Here is a 24,662-nt window from a genome sequence, read left to right on the forward strand (position 1 = left end):
ATTCCTTAATCAAAGGTCTCTATACTAATTAAACTATGATTGCAGGTAGAATTTACGTTTGTTATACAGGCAATGAAGGTTTTATTTTCGGATTTTTTTATAAATCAAATAAATACTAAATTTTTTTTATGATTTAATACACATTGTTGAAAAAAATCCTACCATACAGATCTATTGGAATGAAAATTCGCTGTTCTTCAACAAGCAATCAGTCGCTGGTCATCCCGTGTAATCAGTGCGCGGAGAAAAGCAAGTGCAAAAGTGCCGCATTCTGATTTCTGAGGTGCGGGTGTCGGCGCGCAGTTCCCTACCTGACGTTGCCGAGTGAGGTTGTGCCGCTGCAAACTCTCCAGGTTCTTCAATTGAAATCAATAATTTGCACAAAGTTTGGCCCATTTTTGCAAACCTCATTTTAATTGTGACTGGAATGAAAGATTTGTAAATTACAATTTTAAATTCGGTTCGAGTATTTACTCATAGAGGAAAGGTTTCACGTATTCAATAATGCATTCACGTAAGTTTTTGAACCAGTATTTCATGCATACATGAACGCTGTATGAGCGAATAGATTCAGTCTTTGCATTGCAAACCAAAGTGTTGAATACAAATTAATTTGTGATATTAATAGGCGGTTGCCCTGCTTCTTGCATCGAGCATGACTTCAACTTCAACGCTGCTTTGGTAAGTATTCAGTTCGGTGTAATTTTACTCATTTTTTTATATTAACGTTATGTTTAACGCGTAAACAATCTATATTTCACTATGTTACATCATTAGGTTAAATATATGCTATCGAACTCTATTTAACTCTATACATTGTGTTCGTCAATTTTATTTAATTGATATTTCAACACCAAAGTTTGAGATTCACTACATTCGTCAACCTGGCTGTACGGTGCGTACGGCCTGCGTGGTTTCGGCCCTGAAAATAATTTATTCAGGGTTTTATCAATCTTGTTATTAAAAGCATTTGAAACACGTAATAATTGCATAGCATATTTTTCATTTTTTTACCTTTATAGTAACATCAAAATTTAATTTGTTATTCATACCTTATGTGGACGGTCAGTTGGTCACTAAGTATCATCAATGTATAAGCTAGCCCACAATATTATTATTATTACTAAAAAAAATATGTTCCTTAATGCATGTTAAAACTTACCATTATAGCTGGGAAAATGTCAATCGATAAGTCAACGCATTCATTCCGGGGCATTCCCGACTTCCCGCTGCTCCCAAATAACTTGTCGGTTACGATAGAAGGACTGGAATGGCACATATCGAGGCTCATTGATACATGAAATTTGTTTATTAAAGTATGGTATTTCTACCAAATGAATATTAAAAATGGGAAAAGAGTGGCGCAGATAATAATTTCTTTTCGGTCACCAGTATTAAAATTTACTATTTAACAATTGTCATAAATGAATTGATTCATTACCTCCACAACTTTTAATGCCAACCCAGAATTTTTATATCACCACATACTGTACATGATGAAAGTTCCTTTGCATATGGGGACGTTCGCACAGTAAGTGCGCATATAATGTGTAGTAAGAGCGTAGACTTGAGGACAGCATCGCATGCTTTGCAAAACCTCAATGAACTGAAGATTGTTCATTGCCTATTAATGAAGTCCATGTAATTGAACATTTAATACGTCTGTCATGTATGAAGAAAAGTATGAATGTGATTTCTATGCCATAAAGAATTTTAACGTGAATGTTGATTTTTCCTGTTCACAGAACAATTGGGATGCCATCATATCCCAGAAAACTGCTAAACGTATGGTCAAAATATTAGTACATTTCATGAACGTAAATTTAAAATGTCCGTAGCAATCTTCGCGTCTTTGAATACCATTATTGAGGTACACTTTGAAGTTGAGAGTAACAGTTAAACAAGATAACTTTCGCAAAATATTAATAAAAGGAACGACACGAAATAAACTGCAACGTTATAATTTCTGAAAGCATTCCCAACCACATTTAGTTGCATTGACTTGGACGTTGCGCTATATTGTACTTCGTTTATTCGATGATCCATTTCATCGTCAGAGGAAGCTTGTAACATTTGCTTAAACCGTTTAATTTTACCGCCATCTTCTTTGAAAAGAAAGCGTTAATACCATATTATTTATCCCAAAAAATTTTAGAATGTACTTGTTTTAAGGAAAATTTCTTAAATAAATAATCAAAGTGTCGAAACATTTTTTTATTAGTCCAGGCCTTCATAAATCGAAAATACATTCTTGATTATCAGGTAATTTCATTTTTTGAAAACCAGGATATAAAAAATCGCGTCCTCGTGACAGACAAAATGTTGCAATTTGCGAATACTAATTAATTATTGTTACAGCGCCCTGGTAATCCGTTTTTAAAAGCAATTTTTTCGCTAGAATGCTCATATTGTTGCAGCAGAAAATAACAGTACAGTATTTCTATCTTTAGTTAAGCATACAAATTTATAAACAAAAAAGATATTGTTTTAAGTTATCCACACTAGCACAAAACTTATGTTCTAATCCTCATCATTTCATTTTCTTCGTGTTTCTCTGCCACCGTGCGATTTATTTCAGTCACAAGGAAGCCACTCCTGCATGGATATTTTTAACAGACTGGAAAACGTACTTTTAAGCACATACATACTTTTTTAAGCGATGAAAATCGCTGTAAGATCCTCGACCACATCGTGTGCATAAGAAAGAACCGCCGATACATGCCCGGTGATTTAAGCTTGATTGGTGAGCAGCTGAGGCGGGAGGCAGGTCCATGGATGTCTGTAAGTGGTCTGATTGTAACCCAAGGCTTCGTGGTGATTTAGGCAGCCGGGGCACGGCAGGTAATGGCCGCGTAGCTGAGCTCAGGCATCGGCCCGCCCAGCCATTAGCACCGCCGGGTTACGGCCGTTTAGGCGCAGGCTGGACGGCCGTCGCTCCGACGACCAGCGTGACACTGAAGTGTTGATGGTCGTTCTCGACACGCGTGCGTGTGGGTGCTGACACGCTGCACGACACTGAAGTGCTGACGGTTGCTCTCGACACGCGTGCGTGTGGCGATGACACGCTGCACGACACTGAAGTGCTGACGGTTGCTCTCGACACGCGTGCGTGTGGCGCTGACACGCTGCATGACACTGAAGGGCTGACGGTTGCTCTCGACACGCGTGCGTGTGGCGATGACACGCTGCATGACACTGAAGGGCTGACGGTTGCTCTCGACACGCGTGCGTGTGGCGATGACACGCTGCATGACACTGAAGTGCTGACGGTTGTTCTCGACACGCGTGCGTGTGGCGCTGACACGCTGCATGACACTGAAGTGCTGACGGTCGTCCTGGATACGCGTGCGTGTCGCGCTGACACGCTACATGACACCTACTGAAGTGCTGACGGTTGCTCTCGACAGGCGTGAGTGTGGTTCACGAATTGGTTTTTATAAAACTTTATAAAACACGCAAAAAACACGTTTTTATAAAACTTTATAAGTTTTACAAAAACTAATAAAACACGCTTTTACAAAACTTTATACAATCACAGCAATGTTTTGTTTACTTGTAAATGTTTCCTGCTATTATGGAAAACGATTTAGCCACAAAAACAATTCTTTCATAAGTGAATTCTATTTCGCTGGTAAGCTCATACTTTCCACACATTTCAGGCCTTTGAAAGTTCCGCTTTTATTTCCAAGGTTTTACCAAGGTTTCCAAGTACAATGCCCAAGAATGAGAATTTTTTCTACATTTTCGTAATTTTAATTCCTTTTAATCGCTGAAATAAAACTTATGTCGTGCAAAAATGTATAAATTCAATATTTATCAGCCGTGGTAGGCTTCATTTATAATTCACATTCAGTGTCCCTGCACATTGCAGTTATTTTCAACGGATTTGCGGTGAAAAAGTTCTTTAACAACCAAAATTCCTTCATAATTGTTTCACAAGCCACGCCTAATCCTCCTGATTTGCTCTGCCTCCTCGTTACCGTGGGTGGTCGCTCAGTCTACAGCGGAATACGGAACGCGGCTGCGAGAAAAAATATCCATTCTGAGAAGAATGTGCCAGCGTATCCGAGCTCCTGACTACTATTAATGAACCACGAGGCGTTTTCACGGAACTTTCATCTTCATGGCATCGACGGAAGACTAGCTGGAGGGTTGGCAACACTTCGTTTTTCTTCAAAGGCAAATTGCCGGCACGTGTTTGGTTTTAGTCCCCGGCACCGATAACGTATCATCACACGAATACCTTGTGCTATCGGTGTTTTTTCAGCTATTTCAAGACAAAAACCTGTTCTAAATTACAATATATGAGTGTTTCATTCACTTATTTATCTACAGAAAATCTGTTTCCAAACGCTCGCTGAGGGTTCTTGTTGCAACATTTGAGGCCTACGGAGGAATTCTTCCTTTTTTTCTTCGATCATAAAGTATTTAAGATCAAAGGAATCGTCAAGTAAATTCATTATAATTTCTTTGAAAAAGGACAATGGAGCACAAAGGAGCACACACGAATTACAATAGAGCACACAATCTCCTACTCTTCTCTCCATCCATTTCGTTGCGGACAATACGAGCACAATCTCCTACTCTCTCCGTCTTTTCTGTTCGCGTTTGTACTGAAGTATTAATTTCTACCTTAAATGAAGGCGTTGAGGAACCTTCTTGTATATCATTAATCTATTCTTTAGGCTTCTTTGTCACGCGCCGCTCTTCAAGCAACCTACAATTTTTCCATTAGCCGCATCGTTACAAGTTCTATCTACTACTTTTTACCTCATTCATTATTTATTTTTCATTTCATTTTCTTCCATCGCATTGCTATACATATCATTACTTTTGGCTGTGCATTCGAACAGTCGCCCTTCAAATCCATTTTATTTGTCGTTTAGATTCCCACGTTTTCTAAATTTTTCTTTGGTTATAGTTTACCCGCATTACATCGTTTTCTGACGTCGTCCAGCCCAATAACCTAAGCTGTCAGCAATGTAAATGGATGTGGTCAGAGTGCATCAGCAAGCCCGGCCTCGTTTCGCTGGAATCTCGCCTTGTTAATATTTTCATTAATATTCAATACTTGGTTTCCCACCCTACACCGTGACTTCAAAAAATTAAATAAATTCTACTTTCATATGTTAAAGTTTATATTAGAATTTAGACTTTAGAGTTTCATATTAGAGTTACACGATGATTCTTGTATATTCATTATCGGTGTGCAGCAACACCTTTTCTGCAAAGCGTATGATTTAGCTTTTAATTTACAACAGACATACATGACAAAATTTTGAAACTGATTACATTATAGACACGCCATTTGTAAAACACAAACAGTTATTTAAGCCGTTTTCCTTCACGGATCAGCAAAATTGTATATGTTATGATTGTTTCAATGCGTTTATCAGTTAAAAATAAACACAAGCTGCTAAATTGAACCACACTGAATGAGTCAATAAGATCATATTCCAGTAACTACTTCTAAAATTCTACTTAATATTCAGTCTTTTTATGCAGATTTTCTTGAGTCAATTGAGCCTAAGCATATCACGAAGTTCTACAGCAGAAAAGAATCTTACACGAGTCAGGAGCAACTGAAGCGTTGCAGATGGGCGTAATATTGTATTCTAATCAGGCCCAAATACCTGGCACGAAACCTCTAGAAAGCTTGGCTTATGCAGATCATGCATCCAGCTGAGCCTTAAGTGCACCTATAACTTGCTTCGCAAGTGCCTCTCCTTACACCGGCTATACTTATCACTGGGAGAGCATGTAAAGTTGTAAAACCCAATGTTATACATCATTTTCTAGACCTTATCATATCACATGGCGGTTACGTTGGAAGATTTTTGAAAAAAGCTTTCATGAAAAAGTCCTCCGTGTAGGAAATGTCATGAATAATCTTTGTTTAGGTTTCTATACAAAATGAAATCAAGTTTGCCAGATGGTTGGACGCAAACATTTTTGCGTGTTGTAAGTCGTTTGTTTAAAATTATCGATCGAAGATTGCATATTCAGAGATGCTATCGGATGAGAGAACCTCGTCATTTCATGGCATTAACTTCGAAGCAAATAAAGCACAGCTGCCATAAAAAATCAGTAGCAAGAAACTTAAAAAGTCGCCAGATGCCTTAAAATACTTTAATAAGGACAAAATTCCTCATATGTTTATAACATGTGATTGATTTTATTTTATCAAATTAAAAAGTAGTAAAAACAAGCCCGATGTATTTGTTCGTTGGTATTTTACGCAATCAATGTACGTCTAACTTTACTTGCATTTTACGTGATACACCCCGCCATATGGGCCTCCCAATATTTTGCTCAGGGGGTTATAAATCAATTCAATAAAAAATTTATTGTTTAATGTTATTCTATGTAGATTAATTACCTCGCATTATTATTCACGACGGGTGAAAGAGCTCGTGCAGAATTCTCTGATTGCATAGCTTGAATATAAACATTCTATCAATACTGCCATCGTTATTCTTGTTTGCGGTCATGCAGGATCTCTAATTCAACGTGGGAACAAGCCCCTGACTCGAGCCTGCTATGTCAACTGTGCATGCAGTTATGTTAACGCAAGTGTTTCCTGCTCAAGTTGCTGGTTCATTAATCATTGAATATTTAGTGCCTAATAGCAATTATCCTCATTACAGCTAATGTAAATATTTGCTCGTTCGAAGTACTCACTACGATGAGATCGCACAATATATTCACCTGATACAAAACAGCCTTCGTCGCAGCAGCCGTTGTCGTCCCACATGTCGCATGTTTGAGCCCGCATGCAGCCACAACATTCCAGCAACATGAAGCACTCTTGTCTCTCATGACTATTCCCGCACCATAAAAGTATCACTAAAATATTCACGCAAAAAAAAAGGAGCACTGTGTCTCACGCGCCTCAGCTTCACCTGATGCTCTGTGCTTCCTGTGCGCTTCGTGCCACGGTCATTACAGTGAGCAGCTTCTCGCCTCACCTCTGCTACCTTGAACAAAATCATGGCAGGAAAATCCACGGAGCTACTCACAAGCATGTCATTTGACTCAATTTGCATCTGCGTTTGTTTATGATCCTCGATTACACCGCGCAATCCGCACAATAAAAGCGTTCAAGTAGCACAAGCAAAAAAGGCAATCAAACGCATAAAATAGTGTATAACATTAGCTGTCAATCGTTGAGTCATTTAGGAAAAGTTATGCAAGCTGTGGACTTACTTTTCATAGTAACTTTAACAAATTAAGCGTCATTTGAATGAAATAATTCCACTCTTAATTCCTCAAAGATGAAAATAAAATGCTACAGTCGATCCCTCTTAATGAGCAGAATAGGGCAATGGGCAGAGTGAACAGTGTGCATTTTGTAAATTAAACGCTGGGCAGAGTGAACAGTGCGTACCTCATAAAAACCACGCTGAGCAGAGTGAACACTAATTAAGCGCCTCGCAACAGCCCCTCTGGAAATAATGAGCAGTTAGTGCTTCAGAATAGCAATGACATAAGAGAGAGGCGTCGAAGAATTAAGGGCAAAGGCTCTCAGGTGCGAGCTCATCTTGGCCGGAATGCGGCGTGAATGCCTCCGATTATACCAAAGATTATTTTAATCCCTGGGAGATTTCTAGTCTAGAGGCACCGAAATGCTTTTGAATTGATGACTATATGTTAGACTGATATTTCTCTACATTAATTTCAGTGCTTGAACCATCTTTCTTTGCACTACAACACATAGTGAATTGATGGCAGTATGAAATTTCTAAATTTTTTCATGAATAATGATGAAATTTGAAGTTCATAATCATTCATAATATTGAGCGTAATTCCGCCACTGAAAAAGTGTCATGTTAATTGCCCCTTGGATTGATACTCTTTGAGATTTTTCTTCTGTTAAGTTTCTGAGGAGAAGATTTCAACTAAAGACAAATATTTGGGACAAATAAATTTTATGAAATACCCAGTCTCTTTTATTGGCATCTCAACACAGCGCACGCACCAAATTAAAGCAATAGTTTGCATGTGTCGTGCATGCAACAGCTCTGCATGTCAGGCGTTTAAGGTTGAGCGCCGAGCTAGACTCGACAGCGTGACTGAGACCAAGCAAGACCCCAGAACCTGTCCGTACCTACACCCCCACGAGAGGTCAGCTTTGTTCATTTTCTGCCGGTGAATCACCGCCATGAATGCTACGGCTATCGATTATACCTCTCGAGCACCGCTTTATAATCCCGTATTGTATTCCCACTCAATGTCTTGTAAATTTACTTTAAGCCTCTCGGACGAATTCAATGGTTTTATTAGATGAAATAAATATTCATGTTGGAATTTAGTTGCATGATAGGCGCATGATTTCTTGCTTGCTTCATCACAGCGCCGGAAAAGCGCATTAGTTTCAGTCTGTGATGACGGAGCCTGGAGAGCTCCATGGCAACTTGCGTAGTTCCCGCACAATTTACGCGCTTTTCGTTCTGTAAAAAATCGTTGATTTGAAAGAAAATACGCCACACGCACGTCCCGACTTTGCTTTGTGTTCCTAATGGAGACGCTTTGACGGCAAGCCGTAGCTTGATTTTACCATCAAATGTTCGTAGAGCAGGAAATTATTTTCAATCAACAGACTCAAAACTCAGCGAACGAGACGCTCACTGGAACGAATAAAGTGATACGTTTTAGTTAAGGTTAAATTTTAAAATCAATCAATTAAAAAAATGCTACATATTGTGGCTCTCAAGAACTTTGTAAATCACGTTACATTAAATTTTTTTCACAGCTATAATCATAGCATATTTTGTCGCAAATTTCCCGCAAGAAGTATTGGTTCGAATTCACTGGTTATTCCACATTCGCCTCAATTTCAGTCTTAGAATAGAATAGAAAAGAAATGTCGGCGCTGAAGAAATAGGCAGTATTCTCAGTAGAAGGAATGGAAAAGCTGGCAGAACTTTCCCGCTGGGAAGCGACGAGCACCCAAGCCTGCCAAATATGGAGAGGCTTCAACTCTAACGAAGTCGACAAAGCTTGCTGATCAAACATCAACACGGAGATTTCTTACCAACATCCATCAGTGACTTGCATGCGCCGGCTAGAGACCAGCAGACGTGCAATATACCGGTTCTCTGCTGCACCAGCCCAACACTGCCATATACATATAATCGGCATACTGGATACTATGTTCCATCTATATAGACTTTTTTGTTGCCTATGCACTAGTGCCTCGCATGAAATGAACAGTAGAAGTCAGGAATGTGCCAGGCTATATGCCCAATAAACCGTGTAATGGCGTGCAGGCATGCAAGGTAAAAATGCATTTAGAAACTACCGTATTAAATGCCAGGTGAAAATATTTTCGTGCCTAAAATAGTATGCAATTATTTTATAAAAAAAATGTATCATACCGTTAATTATTATATGATTTATTTTTAATTAATGATTCACCATCTGGAGCGTTAAGTAATTTTGCGCGGTTCACCGTTTCATCCGTTTCTAAAGTTTAACATTTTCATTTTTTTTTTAGTTCCATAAAACGCATAAATGATTAGTTTTTATTTCTTTCCACGCAGCACTTCATTATTATTTAATATATAGGAAGCGCATGAGGAATATATTATTTATCAGGCAAAATAAGTGATATTTTGTTTTGTAATACGCGTGGTTCAGACACACAATTATCACGCAGATACTGCGAAAAATTTCAAGAGAAGACCGCGCGCCTGCTGTAGCTTTCTCTTGCTTTGCAATGCCCCGACTGCTCTTACCTCTTGACTTATTGAACATACAATGATTGAAGATAGCATTCAATAACTCTCCTGAAAGTTTTTGAACTTGGTTGGCCAAACATTCAAAATGGGCATTGAATGCAAGCAAACTTGAACATCAAATGGAAAGTGAAAAATTCTCATTCATACATTCAACGTGTTATTCTTTCATTGTGAATGTGAATTTTATAAGAAACTCCGTACGTATGGCTAAAAAGGAATTATATCTTATACTGAGTTATACAATTTATTGATGAATCCATATTTTTAGATTCTTATTTAAAATTCGTGATATATGCAATGTAAAATCAAGTCAATGTTGAGCTTCAAACTTCTGAATAAATTTTCGTTTGCTCTCAGCCTTGCCACAACAACAAATATTGTTTGTAAAGTTCAAAATAACTTTCAAAGTACGGAGGATCCAATCCCATCATTTCTTGACGTCTCCATACGAAAAGTTTACGGCTTTTGACACTCCAAGTCGAGCCATGGGCTGCTGTCAAGTGTGATATGAGATTCGGAGATATTCACAGCTTTACACAGGATGGCGACCAAGACATGTTCGTCATTGTTTGCAAAAACACAGTAAAATACGTAGATATTCACAGCTTGACACATAGGATTGCAACCCAGACATGCTCGTCATTGTTTGCAAAAACACAATAAAATACGGAGATATTCACAGCTTAATACACAGGATGCCAACCCAGACATGTTCGTCCAACTCCAGCACTGTTTCGATGCATACTTCTCGTGATAAAGTTTGCAATTTAGATGAATGTATTACTGTTGCGTGTTCCAGGCACGCGGAGATGTTCATATCCAATAATCAGCGACAGACCATACGTTTTGATGAGCATCTTTCGCCACGCCAATAATTCATTATAAAAAATGGATATATGAAAACTATTTACAATTTAGAATTCGCGAGTATAATTTGAAAATGATTAAAACTGCTGAATGAATTACACAAATACTGTTCGCAACATTTGTTTCATTTTGGATAACTTCAAGAGAAAATTGAGGTTTTTGACGTGAGATGGCAGTGACTTTGCACGCGCTACTGGGTTTGGAGTGAGCGAAGGGTAACTATGTAAAACTGATGCAATAATTGAATTTTAAAACAATATGTAAATTCAATTTTCCTAGCACGTAGCAATTTCTGATGAGACAGTTTATACATAGCACATGAACACTATTATGAACATGAATATTTGAATATGATTTTCCAGTGAATGAGTCACGCGTATTTATTTCGAAAGTTTTTCCTTTACTTCCCAGTCAGTGAATAACACATTGCTAAAACAAAATGTTTGGCTTTATTTCCAGTGTATAAATCACTATTAGTAAGGTCAAGTATTCATCTTAATGTTCCACTAAAATAATCAACCATATTTATCTTAATATTTTCTTGATTTTACAAGAAGTTAATCGCGCATATCTGTCATCTTTCAGTAAATTCATCAGTTGAGTCAACGTAAGTCTCACGATTTTTACTCAGTTAATCACTCATTTCACGAGTATTTTCTGAATTTCCATTAAATCATCGGCGCATAGTTATTCATGGCCAGTGAATGCATCAGTGAAGTAAATTCCGAGCAAGCATTTCGGCTAATTTTCCATTAAACTTTTGCGTTTGAACGTCTTCTGAAGATCAGTCCTCATAATTTTGAGCAGCTTCGTGGCAGTAATTCAGCGCTAATTTATGTATGATATGAACGATCGCTATCACCACTTCAATGAAAGAAAATATTCTTTTCGGAAATAGCACAAATTCTTTTTTTAATAAAAGAAGAAGGAAGGAAATTCAAATATCCTTTTTCATTCATTTTCACTTATTATCTGTTCAATTCAAAGTCATTCTGTGCAAGATAATTTGCTCGTGGCTTATGAGAATTAAGTATATGCATAGAATAGAAATCCAATAAAAGAATACAAGAGATAATATGAGATCTTTCATCTAGTTTTCTTTCATGACAAAGTTTATTCCTTCCATAAAATAAAGCATTTATTTTCACCCCCATTAAATATCAGCTTTATGCCAGCGCTGCAACGAACAGTTCTGTTCATCATGAAGAATGTAAACTTGTTCGCGTTCGTTGTTGCTTACAAAAATTAACTCAACCGAAGCAGCATTTGCAAGCGTTCAAAACCTTTTGTATGCTGCTCACTGTTTTTAGCGAATTTTCTCATTTAGGGAAAAAATGCACTATTGTGCTCGCCATGTCCGTCTGTCCATGACCTCAAGTTTTCGTTGACGAGAAAATGCGCTCTCTGTCACTCACTGCAGTGAGTACTGAGTTATATTTTTTTCCACCAGGACACTCTGTTATGTGCATGTACGCATAACACAAGACACTGTGTTATGCCACTGTTCATGCATTTACGTATGCTCCAGTATACTGTGCACAGTGCCTGCATATATTCAGTATCCAGGCTACGGGTATGGATGACATAAACTTAAGTCGCTGCGGTGCAACCGCTAAGCCGTCACCTGAGCTGCCTTCCACGCCAGCTCACTCTGCGCTCCAGGGAGCTTGTCCCCCCGCTGTGCTGAGCTTAAGTTACGTCTTTTCAAGTTCTAACAAACAAACTTCCTTTCATATCCGACTGGCATGAGACTTGAATTTTTAACTCATTAGTCGCTTTTTTCATCGCTAGAATTAAATCTTATCATCAAAATCATACAACACTTTTTTGACTTTTTTATTTAAATGCTTACCAGTGATGTTCAATTAGTTAAGAACTTGTAACTTTCTCATCACACTTGGGTTCATGACTTGTAGGGGAGGAAATATACATGTTATAGAATATAGATGCTTCATATATTGAAGGTTTGTATCCAAAATGAACTTTCGTCCACACCATGTTGCCGGATTGTGCTCTAAGTCCAAGAAAGTTGCCCTAAGTTTTGTCATTGCTTCTGCGCCATCGCAGTGAGCAGTTGTGTGCTAGGAACTTCATCACCAGATTTTTGTTGCAGCACTTGTATGATTTCTTAATATTTAATTTTAATATGATGATTTTAATATGTCAGGTCATAAAAACCTGATTTTTGGAGCAGGTTTTTTATGACCAGACTTTGAATATTAATTGGACACAGTTCAATCCGATCTAATTAAGGGATTTTAGGTCAAAGGAAATCTTGTCAAGTTTTATTGTGTGTTTTCAGGAACGGATTATTGTGCAATCTGTCAGTTATTATATTTATCTCTCATGCAGAGAGACCTCCTTCCCTTGTTGACTTTGAATCGCAAGAGGTATAATGAACCTGGTGGGTTATTGCATATAGCATATATATAGTCTCGCGTTACGCCCAGTTGATGCTGGCCTCTGTAACAGAGTTATAAACCCTATGAGTTTTCGTATTATTCCCGGATACAAGAAATTTTATGTTACCTCTACATTAATTGTACTTGAAATGGAATACAGGGTACAATAGTAGTTATCAATCACGCTTGGCATGCACCGCTGAGACGTGAACCTCAAGTTTGGTTCAGCAACGTTTATAAGAAGTGATTTGTGAGTTATGCCTTGCCTCAAATTTTGTTCATCAGCGATTGAAGTAATGGTTCACACATTGAATTGATTTTTTTTCAGTCATTCTAAAAATTCATTGCATTCACTTATCCCCCTCATTTAAATTTTCCTCTAATTCTCGTCATAATTTCGGCTGAAAGAAATAAAATCGACTTTTATCAATTTTGATAGCTGAATTGAATACTTTCAAAGGACTTTAAAAATGAATTATCAAATAACATCCTTCTGCATTTCACTAACTCTAAACTTTTCTGAACCGAACATGATGTTCACGTGCTTTACTCGTGCCAGGCGTGACCGACGACTCACTATCTCTAAACTTTTCTAAACCAAACATGTGGTTCTCGTCCGCTACGAATACCAAATTAAGCAAGACTAATGACTCACAATTAAATGTTGCTGAATCGAACATGTGGTTCTCATCCGCTACAAATACAAAGAGGGGCTAATAACTCATAATTAAACGTTGCTGAAACAAACATGTGGTATACCTGCACCAACTGTCACTCACCCCAGCCATTCGTGCCCCGCTCAGTCGCTGTACGAACTTTCCAGTCACGCCACATCATCGTCGGGCATCACGCCTGCACCAACGTCTGCATCGTGAGCTGGGCATCGCGAGGCTTCGCTCATGTATCAAGTATTCATCATTCAAGTGCATTGGGTGAAAAAAACATTCGATCTTCGTTCATATTTGACACAACAAAACAGCTGTGTATGCTGTGTGTACATAGAATTTTAATATGTACAAAGAGACTGGCTCGAATTATTGATCAACAGCGATTCATGGAACACTCGATTTCTATTAATCATCAAAATTTTGGATCAATAAACATCATAGTACCATGTATAATAACATGTATAATGAAAATGGCAGTCATCCTTTTTGCATTACGTCGACGGTTCTTGCAGCCTGGATACCGTGGCAATCCGCCGCGTTTCCATAACGTGCAGCGCCTGGATGCAGTGGCAATGAACTGTTTTCATGCCATTCAGATCGTGAGGTGCAGTCGCTTAATGAGTTCGTCACGAGTTTCTTGACGTACGGAAGGAAATTCGTTCCATACCTGACGTTCAATAGCGTCGTAAGACCCAAAAAATACCGAAAGAAATTCCTGTCATGGGCGCTAAAATTGCATTAATCGCACATTTCTTGAAGCGGTTTCACCGGCAGAATGCTCAAATCACACGGGAAATCTTTGGCATTCCGATTTTCGGTTACTGCGTGTGCGTTTACCACGCACGATTAATTATTGCCACGATGCACTGTTATTGTTATGAGCAATTCTTCGCCATGCTTATGTAACGCTTTTTTTAGTTTACCATCATTCAAATGGAAGCATCCTCGTTGTTCAGTTCATTAATCCAATGAACACGAGATTCGGTTCCAGATTGAATGGAATCCGAGAAATTTTTATGAAAAAAAAAAACAAGTTTTCTGATAGCTTTGTTACATAAATAGGTATAAATCAGGGAGCAATTATCTCTACTATAATACATAGGATAAATTGCGAGCGGGTAAAGTACAAATATTGAAGCACTTTTTAAATCATTCCATGTATGTGCACTTCGTAAAAATTTGCAACGTAAAATCTGGCGTTTTCCGAGCTGCATAAACCCTGAAATTTGAATATCGCATCATCCCGAATCCCACATAATCCACCAACCTGATGCAAAACTTCAGACTGATGAAATGTTGTTGAGAGAAAGGCTTTTCAAAAAATTTTCCCGATAGAACTTTCATTTCACCTCACTATCTGAAGTCTCAAATAATTTTTTTTAAAGTTTGCGTATTATAAATTTTGAAGCCCATCCAATAAGGAAAGTAAAGCAGAATTCGTGTAGATGCTTACATCTGCAATATGTTGCGAGTAGTCCAAGCAACTTCAACACTTCGGAAATTATACTTCTGAAAACAAAAATTATTTTTTGGTGAAAATCGTCTTTTTTCATAATTGATCCCATTCAACCTCATATCATGGTTATCTTTTTCGAACATAAACCGTCAAAAATTCTAGCGTTCATATGCATTCGAAAAGGCTTAAAGGAATAAATATGTCGGTGTTGCTTCAAATAAGAGCCCATCAATGCAGCCTAGCCCATGCTTGCATCGCTATCAAGTCCTGAACTTCGTGACGCTGGTGACGTGGCCGCTCCTCACCGCGACGCCGGTGACGTGGCCGCTCCTCACCGCGACGCCGGCGACGTGGCCGCTCTTCACCGCGACGCCGGCGACGTGGCCGCTCTTCACCGCGACGCCGGCGACGTGGCCGCTCTTCACCGCGACGTCAGTCATATATGAGTTATATAAGGGCATTAGCCATACATGGGGATTCATATCGACGTTATCGACAGTTATCGACGTCTGCGTGGGGACCTCATTGAAGTATACAAGTATATAGTCATGACTTATACAAGGTCCCAGAAGGATTACTAGAGTTTGAAACAAGAACCAACACCAGGGGCCACGGCTATAAACTAAATAAAATACTTAAAAAAACTTTTTTAAAAAACCACGTTTTTCTTGTGGACTAAAAAGTTGAAAATAAATTATGGCTCGCCCCAAAAAACGTGTGTCGGGCAGATTTATGATTAAAGCGAAAAGCACACAACACTTAAATTTTGGCAATTTGATGGTGAACGTACAGCCCGACCCACGTTTTTTGGGGCGAGCCATAATTTATTTTCAACTTTTTAGTCCACAAGAAAAACGTGGTTTTTTAAAAAAGTTTTTTTAAGTATTTTATTTTCTCCTTTTTAGTCCACAAGAAAAACGATTAAGACTTGATTAAGTATGACTTGACGTACGTATCGATGATACGCAGCGTCAGCGCCTGCTCGTCTATAACGTGAGCGCCCGCACGTATTACTATATATATATAATATATATACTTTACTCAATTAAACTAATTTCGGTCTCTAATTACTAGTTTTTATGATTGTATCTGAAATTGTTAGGCGAAAATAGCTTGCATGCCGAATTTCAGATCTCTAGAACAATCAGAAGTGGGCTAATTTTCGTTGTCAATGTTAACAACAAACAAAGAAACAAACAAACAAATAAACAAACAAACAAACAAACGCGAAGCTAAGCTAAGAAAAACGTGTTAAAAAAACAGCGTTGGAACACATCCATGCGACAACATTTCTTCTCGCTTCGAGTCACCGACATATGTGGAACAGCCTCCCTGACAGCATCGTTGACGCTCCGAGTATGAACGCCTTCATGAACAGACTATACGAAGCTATGCAGGAGCATATGTTCAGTCTTAAAATGCCTAGCAAATTACGATCAATCAATCGTCAGTTATGGAAAGATCGGGTTCCAAAGGCCGGATCCCTTGTGAATCAAGTCACGAAAAGTTCAAAAATCGGCAACAGGCCATGGGCCTATTTCTTCAATGCCGACACTTCTATTCTATTCTATTCTATATGGGGAATTTCGAATGTGTGTCAATTCATTTTTCCTCCCCAGTACGTCTTTCCTAGTATTAGAAGCTGAAAAATCACGCTGATGATAATGATAATCCTATGGAATTTATTATATAAATATTTATAATGGAAGTAACACAGCTCGGTGAAATTGGCTGGAAAATAAAAGCGCAAAATAATGGGCCTTATTAGGATAAAAATGTAGTAGGCAATATATACATATAATACATATGATTTGCGGTAGCAGATAAATAGCCGATACTACGTTATAACGTCTACGTTGAAAGTAGATATAGTAGATCTCCGCTGACTGAGTGCCGAGTATGCGTACTGCCACATGTATGCGTAAATCATGGCTTGGGTAATGAAGGTAAATCGGGGCGGAAGTAATGAGATTGAATTATGACATGATTAAATAGGGTCAATTGTGGGATAGTTAACGAGGGTTTATTGGGTGAAGAGTAATGATTGTCAGTTATTGTAGTGATAATAAGGGCTAGTTCTGGCAGTGGTAATAAAAGGGTCAGTTATGGTAGTAGTAATGAGGGTTTTGTAAGGATAATGAGGGTTATTATTGCAGGGATAGTGAGGGTAATCATGACAGGTTATATGATGGTCAATAATGACAGAGGTAATGAGGGTAAACTCTTGCAGCGTCTCGAGGCTCGTGCGGGAACACAAGACTTATTTGCAGCGCAGGAACGCCCCCCATATGTCAGGTGGAAATATTATATTAAATTTATGGCTTAATTTATAATCATTATTTACGAGCTGTGAAGAAGAATGAAATGAACTCCATAAAAAGGAAATCGGCCGTTAGTTGAGCGCATCGAGAAAAATATGATTTTCAAATCCTTACTGATTTTTTCATGTTTTTTATATATTTATCCCTGTTAAACGGTTCACCAAAGTAGGAACTTAAACTGTGCTCAACCTGCTTGCTCTGAAGAACTAAACTCAAGTTTTGTCATCGAATAAGTTATCCTTGAACGCACTCTTGGTAATTGCGTCCGTCACTTCAATTGAGCCTCGGAAGTAAACCTGATCGGAACGCGATATAATCTGAAGTTGACGCGAAATGTTGGTCAAATCGAAGCCTACGGAAATTGGAAAATCAACAGATTCTCTATAGTACCAACACTCGTTACATGATGCAAACTCTCAAACTGAATTCATAATAATTTGCGAAACCTTATTTTTGTGAGAAATCTCTTATTAATATTTCTTTTGCGATTATTTTCATTCAAGTTTTCATTGTCAACACTGAGAATGAGTTCAATTATTATCCTTCATTCATGTGCTACGAAATTACTATTTTTAGCAAAGTAAGATATTAAATAGGAAGAATTCATTGCAAAATGTACTTGTTCATATACTTGTAGTTTCAATTAATCAACAATATAGAAAACTTTCCACTCATCAATCAACTTTTACAGCTCCTTCAAAATCTTCACTCAAAGAGAGGTCTTATTTCAATCCAATGCCGCGAGATAAAATAGATTTAACTCTATTTTCGTTCCTTGACTCAATAACGAGAAGGATCTACTAAGGATCTACTCAATACTAAGGATCCTGGAGACATCCTAATTTCATATTCACTCTCAAAGAATGGACTTCACTTTATGTTGGCATTAAAGTTCAAGCTTGAATTGTACAACATTTACCGACTGAATAGTTAATGAACCGAACAAAAGCCCCAGCCTGGTTAGCTTTTGCCACCAGTTAAGTTATGCGTGAAAATTTTCCTGCCGACTGACAAGTAAAACGAATATATTATTAGCCTTGCTAAGCGGAACCAAGTTATCAACTTGAGCTACACCAGCCATGTCGGCATCACCAAAGCAAGCGCAAACTTCAGGTACTTACAGTAGTTGCGGCGACAGGTGCATCAATAACAATAAATTCTGTTCATTAATTAAGTGACGTGGAAACGAGAATCAGACTCCAGCCATAAAATTAGACTGAAATCTAATGACATGTCACTTCGCTCCACAGACTTGCCGAACGTGGAAATGCGTCGAAAAATGCGTATCATGAAATTGCTGTTGTATTTTCGAAATGATTTCATCGTTGTAATAGGTAACTTAATTTCTGCATGAATAATAATTATTAAATAAAATTTTATGCAGGGGTTGACATAGATTTGCCGCAGACTCAGTGCATGAGGTGTCTCTATATTGTATTTCTGTTGAATTTACCTTCAGTTCATTCCATAAATTAAAACTTTCAGGAACAAATAGGTACTTGACATCAAAGCACCACAGGCGTTTTTGCCAACGGTCTGTGCAGCCGACTTATTAAGTCGACAGTGCAACTTTTTTTACGTTCGCTTAATCGTTCCGACGTAAAGATTTGACATGCCATCTCTGTGCGAGAAGTGCTTCAGGTATTCCATGCATGCTTGTCTCTTGGGACAAAGGCTGTTAAGCTACACAGTCTCTTGAGCATCAGCTGCTCTATTCATGGGGAGAAAGGTTTTTCTAAAGCTTCTTTATATGTTCAGTGGCCTTCCCAAAAACGGCCTCCTCGAGCTAAACATATGGTGCCTCTCTATCCCGAATCTCCAGTCCATCTCTCTTTCATGATGATCTAGGAGCATCGTAAAACTTCCATACCAAGTATCCACTTTTGCAGGCTCAAGTACATAGAATGATTAGCCTTTCGAAAGTTTGATTCTCAATTTCTCTGCGAAGGATTCGAACAATTGCAAACTATACAAAAGAGTAGAGAAAGTTGCACCTCTAAATAATATGAGTATGTTGAGAGTGTAGTTTTATTGGTCGCTTCATACGGACCTGCATGCTGCACGCTGCCAGCTTCGGCAATGCTAAGCGTTGCCTGGGGAAACAAATCGGCAATTTTTTTTACTCGGCCTCGTGCGGCTGAAGCAGTTTTATCTGTGCGACGCGTCTACGATGCAGCAAGGCATTTCAGGCGCGCTTAGGCAGTCCAGGCATTGCAGACTTCAAACGCTGCTTATGTAGTCCAGGCATTGCAGACTTCAAACGCTGCTTATGCGGTCCAGGCATTGCAGACTTCAAACGCTGCTTAATAGGCAGTCCAGGCATTGCAGACTTCAAACGCTGCTTAGGCAGTCCAGGCATTGCAGACTTCAAACGCTGCTTATGCGGTCCAGGCATTGCAGACATCAAACGCTGCTTATGCGGTCCAGGCATTGCAGACTTCAAATGCTACTTATGCGGTCCAGGCATTGCAGACTTCAAACGCTGCTTAGGCAGTCCAGGCATTGCAGACTTCAAACGCTGCTTAGGAAGTCCAGGCATTGCAGACTTTAAACGCTGCTTGTGCGGTCCAGGCATTGCAGACTTCAAACGTTGCTTAGGCAGTCCAGGCATTGCAGACTTCAAACGCAGTTATGGCTGTCCAGCTTGCTTTATTTAGGCAATATTTTGATAACATCAAGAATTATGACGGAAAATTCTTCGTTTGCCTCAAGTGAAAACGATAAAAAACTCATTCTGCACTCAATTTTTACAACGTGTCCTGTACTATAGCTTGTAGGGCAGTAATGTTAGTCCTTGAAGCACATTCTTATATTTCTCTGCACGAATGATAACGATCGTTGTTCAATCATTTCATTTTATTTTCTTCTACTGGGGGGTAATTTGATCGTGAAAGCAAATCCAGGAGGTTTTATCATTTAGTCTCAGCTTTTCATCTCGATTTATTCAATTTCAAAAAGACATGATCGAGACCTGAAATAAGTATTGCGTTTCTAAATGTTTTCCATGGGCGTTTACTGCAGCATCGTTCCAGTATTAAATTGTTTTCGGTCAAATTGGTTACTGCAACGAATTACGAGCTTGAGATAGACTCACGATCGATTAAATAATAAGAATTTTATATACAGACATACTGAACTACCATGACGAATCAAACCCAGACGAACTACCATGTCTGAGTACTATTTGAAAATGTTGTCAATGAAATTCTTTCGATTTATTCAAATTTATTAGTCATAAGTTATTATTTCGCTTATTATTTTGCATTAATTTTAACTCCAAGAATTCAAGACAGGTCCGATTTGTTTTTTAATTGTGATTTCTGATATGAATATCTAATCTGTTAAGTTTTGCAGATGCTTTCACTGTTAGAGTCTAAATACTAAAGAAGAATCTCCTGCAATCAAGCAGCACAAAACTTCATTATAAATCTTCCATAATAACGAAGAACGCATTTTCCCGCATGGCTCACCTCAGGGCCTCGATATATTCGTACGGGATATGTCAAGTAGGCAAATGACTGTAATTAAGGACATAAATCTTAGCCATGCATGGTCCGTCTAATTTGCCCATTGACTTCAAAGAAGTTCCAAAGTCCTCCCTCCGAATCGTCGTAACGATTTTTCGCTTAATTATTTTTTTAATAAGTTTTATTTTCTTTCCGTGGCGCCAAAATAAGTCATTATTAATATAAGTGAGGCATTTAATGACGCGCCAGTGTCAATTCTAGATTAACCTACAAAACTGCAAATAGCTGTGATATTCATCAATTGCTGCATTAATAAAATGGTATTAATTTCAACAAATGTCTTTTCTCCACAGTAAAACTACTTTCAGGAACAGTTAACCCACTCCTGCACGAATTATGCTACAAAAACGTTAAACGCAAAATTTATATTCTTTATCTCGATATTTAACCAGTCATGAACTCTATTCTGTACCCTTCTAATGTAATATGAGACCAGCATCGAAAATTTGTTCTAGTGAATTCTATATTAGAATTTCGACATAAAGTATCAACAAATTTGATTTAATTCCCTTGTGGTATGTGTGGAGCCCATATGGCGCGGTATAACCCGGCACTGAATTCACCAGTAATTTTCAAAGAATTACCTTGCGCATTGGAGAAACAAGGAGCAAAAACCAGTTATTCGAGACAGGTTCTGATATTTGCAATTCATCCCATCAATGCAGCACCGTAAGGTGCTTGTAGCGCGTCAATGAAGCACGGTAAGGTGCTTGTAGCGCGTCAATGCAGCACGGTAAGGTGCTTGTAGCGCGTCAATGCAGCACGGTAAGGTGCTTGTAGTGCGTCAATGAAGCACGGTAAGGCGCTTGTAGCGCGTCAATGCAGCACGGTAAGGTGCTTGTAGCGCGTCAATGCAGCACGGTAAGGCGCTTGTAGCACGTCAATGCAGCACGGTAAAGTGCTTGTAGCTCGTCAATGAAGCACGGTAAGGCGCTTGTAGCGCGTCACTGCAGCACGGTAAGGCGCTTGTAGCGCGTCAATGCAGCACGGTCAATGCAGCACGGCTGTACAATGCTGGACTGCTATCTAGTTGCTCGATCTGTCGAAATGAATTTCGCGCGCACGTAGCCCTCCAATTGTAGACTTAGGGCCCAGTTTCGCACTTGCATCTGTGGACTTTACCCAATGTGGTCGCACGCTACTTGAATTTTTATTTATTCACAACTTAATCTGGGTATTACGAGCCACCCCAAATCTAAATGAGTCATAATGCACACTTACATTTTATAGGTATTCGCTATGTTCCCATTTTGTTAGACTGCATCATCACTGGGAAGGTTTGTTTATGGTTATTGCACACCATACAAATTAATGAATAAATTTGTATGATGTGAAAAATTAATTTGGCTGAACATGAAATATGTTCACTCTGGAGCATAGGTTATTAACTACCAACGCCAATAATTAGAACATATCCATTTTTTGTGTCCCAATTTTTGAATCACTTCTTGTTCTATTTATTTCAAGAATCCATGTAATCTGTTCATTATAGTATCAGGTTATTTTAAATGTTTGGTTTTTGGCAGATCTCTCGAGTCCTATTAGTCATGTCCATAACCTTTCATTTAGGAACATTATACATATACATTTATTATTTTCATTCAATCGACAAACGGGTCATTTATAGAATATTACAGCCATTATTGGCCAAATTACGTGATGACTGTGTTTACGTAATTACGTGATGAGTTTATGACTTAGAATCATATAAATCCGTGACGCTGCCAGATTCTTTTTATACTAAACGTTGACGTATTTTAAAAAATGTGCATAGAATACATGTTGAGAGCTTCTGTACATAGTTCTTTGTATTAAAAGGCCGTGTAAACATCAATCTCATCGATCTTCAGAGGACAGAAGGACTTATATTCGTTCATAGACCAGTGTTGTCTTTCATGGACTAAATTTCAGCTAAACTATTTTCCATACAACTCTACTGGGTTGAATATGCATGGAGAGTTGACGTGGAGAAACCACGAAGTTTACAAAAGCTTTTCCTTGTAGGTTCTAAGCCAGTCACTCATTTGCATAAACCATTGTATTCAGCCACGTTGTAGAATGCCGTCCTCTTTGCAGTAAATTCATACTTTTCGCTTCATTTTTTAATATTTCCCCATGATTTTTGTTATTTTCTAAACTCTCATTAAAGGTACTCAAAAAATACTTTCCTCGAGAATAAAGGAATACATATTTTTACACTGGATGGTGTCAGACCATTTCCTCCCGTACGAACATAAGGAAAAAATACCCGTACTTCTCAACACACAGTTTTCGAGCGTCGCTTCGTAAACGTTCAAGGGAGCATAGCAAATTACAGCGCAGTTTTGTCTATGGTTTCCCAGCTTCCTGCGGCAAAAAAAAGATCCAACGACTGTCTGCACCGCACGTGTTCCGCGCCGCCAGACGCTGCTTGTACTCCGACACGTCAACATTTCCGTAACAAATATTTTATTGCAGCCTTCAGACCTGCCTGACTTTTTAAATCTTTGCTGTCCTCATAAACATGTTTTTTCCTGCGAAGAAATTAATTTTATTGATGATGAACCTTACTTTAAAAATTTTACAGTGAATTAGGATCATACTAATTGGTTTGCGATCTAATGATTGGGTCTACATACCGCAATTAAATCTTAAACTACGATTCAGCGACATTCAAGGTGGAAAAATATTTTTAATCTGAAGACGTAATTTCGATGAAACTGAATTGAGTACACTTTTAAACTACTGCAGCTGATTTATTTTATTTAAAAAACTATTCGCGGTACATTTTGTTTTTCAAAAACTCTAAACGAAGATAATGAAATGCTATTGATTTCAGAATAATTAAATAAATAACGCAAAAATCAAATTAAAATAAAATAATGCAAAAATTTTCAATCGTTTTAATGCACTTATGAGGGTTGTTTATAAACCGAGATAAGCCTGGCGTAATTTTTATTAGAGTTATTAGAAATGGGGAAAATTCGTTATGCAGAGTTTTATTCTCAATTCCGACTACTTCCGAACGCTTGTTTTAAGCGAAGTACTTTCTTCAAACAATATAATTGAAGTCCAAAGTATTCCCAGAGAATCTCGGAATACAACTATACTTGCAACTGTTGTGCTGCGTTTTGCGTATTAATTGCCTTAAATGTTCCATTTTTGCTCATGTTTTTGGCAGGCTGTTATTACGCACGCGCCAAGGAAGACATTATACCTCAGGCCATTCCGCCACCGCAGCCCGCGCCTTCCGATTGCCGATGCCGACACAACTTCGAGCTGCGCTTACACAATTTTGATCCCAAGCTTAACTCCTTGATAAGCCTAAACTCCATTAATCCTTAACTACATTGCTGATAGTATCGTCTTGAATATAAATGCTGGAATCGTTTCCTTGAATATTACTGCTAGCATCATTTCCTTGGATATTGAAGCTACTAGAATAATCTTCTTTAACATTAATGCTAGCATCATCTCAGTGAACATTTATGCTAGCATCATCTCTTCTAACATTAATGCTGCTGGAATGAACTTCTTTAATATTAAAGACAGTATCATCTCTTTGAATATGAAGGCTGTAGCTATCATCTAACTAGGCTAAACTGATGGGATGTTCCTATTATAGTAAGACATCATTCTCGATGCCCATGACTCTGCGCCTTCTGCTGTATACCTAAATATGAATCAATGAAGGAGGTGTTA

At 38.4% G+C, this 24,662-nt stretch overlaps 1 protein-coding gene across 1 annotated transcript in view; it reads left to right on the forward strand.

The window, feature by feature from the left end:
• Window positions 1-321: 321 nt before the first annotated feature.
• The window catches only part of LOC108667126 (protein unzipped-like), a 34,106-nt gene continuing 9,765 nt past the window's right edge, over window positions 322-24,662 (forward strand). Inside the window, exon 1 of the mRNA XM_018154111.2 lies at window positions 322-681. Coding sequence (XP_018009600.1) covers window positions 656-681 — 26 coding nt within the window. The 5' untranslated portion in view covers window positions 322-655. The remainder of the gene's footprint in view (window positions 682-24,662) is intronic.

This window comes from Hyalella azteca, unplaced genomic scaffold (genome assembly GCF_000764305.2).
Source record: "Hyalella azteca isolate HAZT.00-mixed unplaced genomic scaffold, Hazt_2.0.2 contig7647, whole genome shotgun sequence".
Taxonomy (NCBI): Eukaryota; Metazoa; Arthropoda; class Malacostraca; order Amphipoda; family Hyalellidae; genus Hyalella; species Hyalella azteca.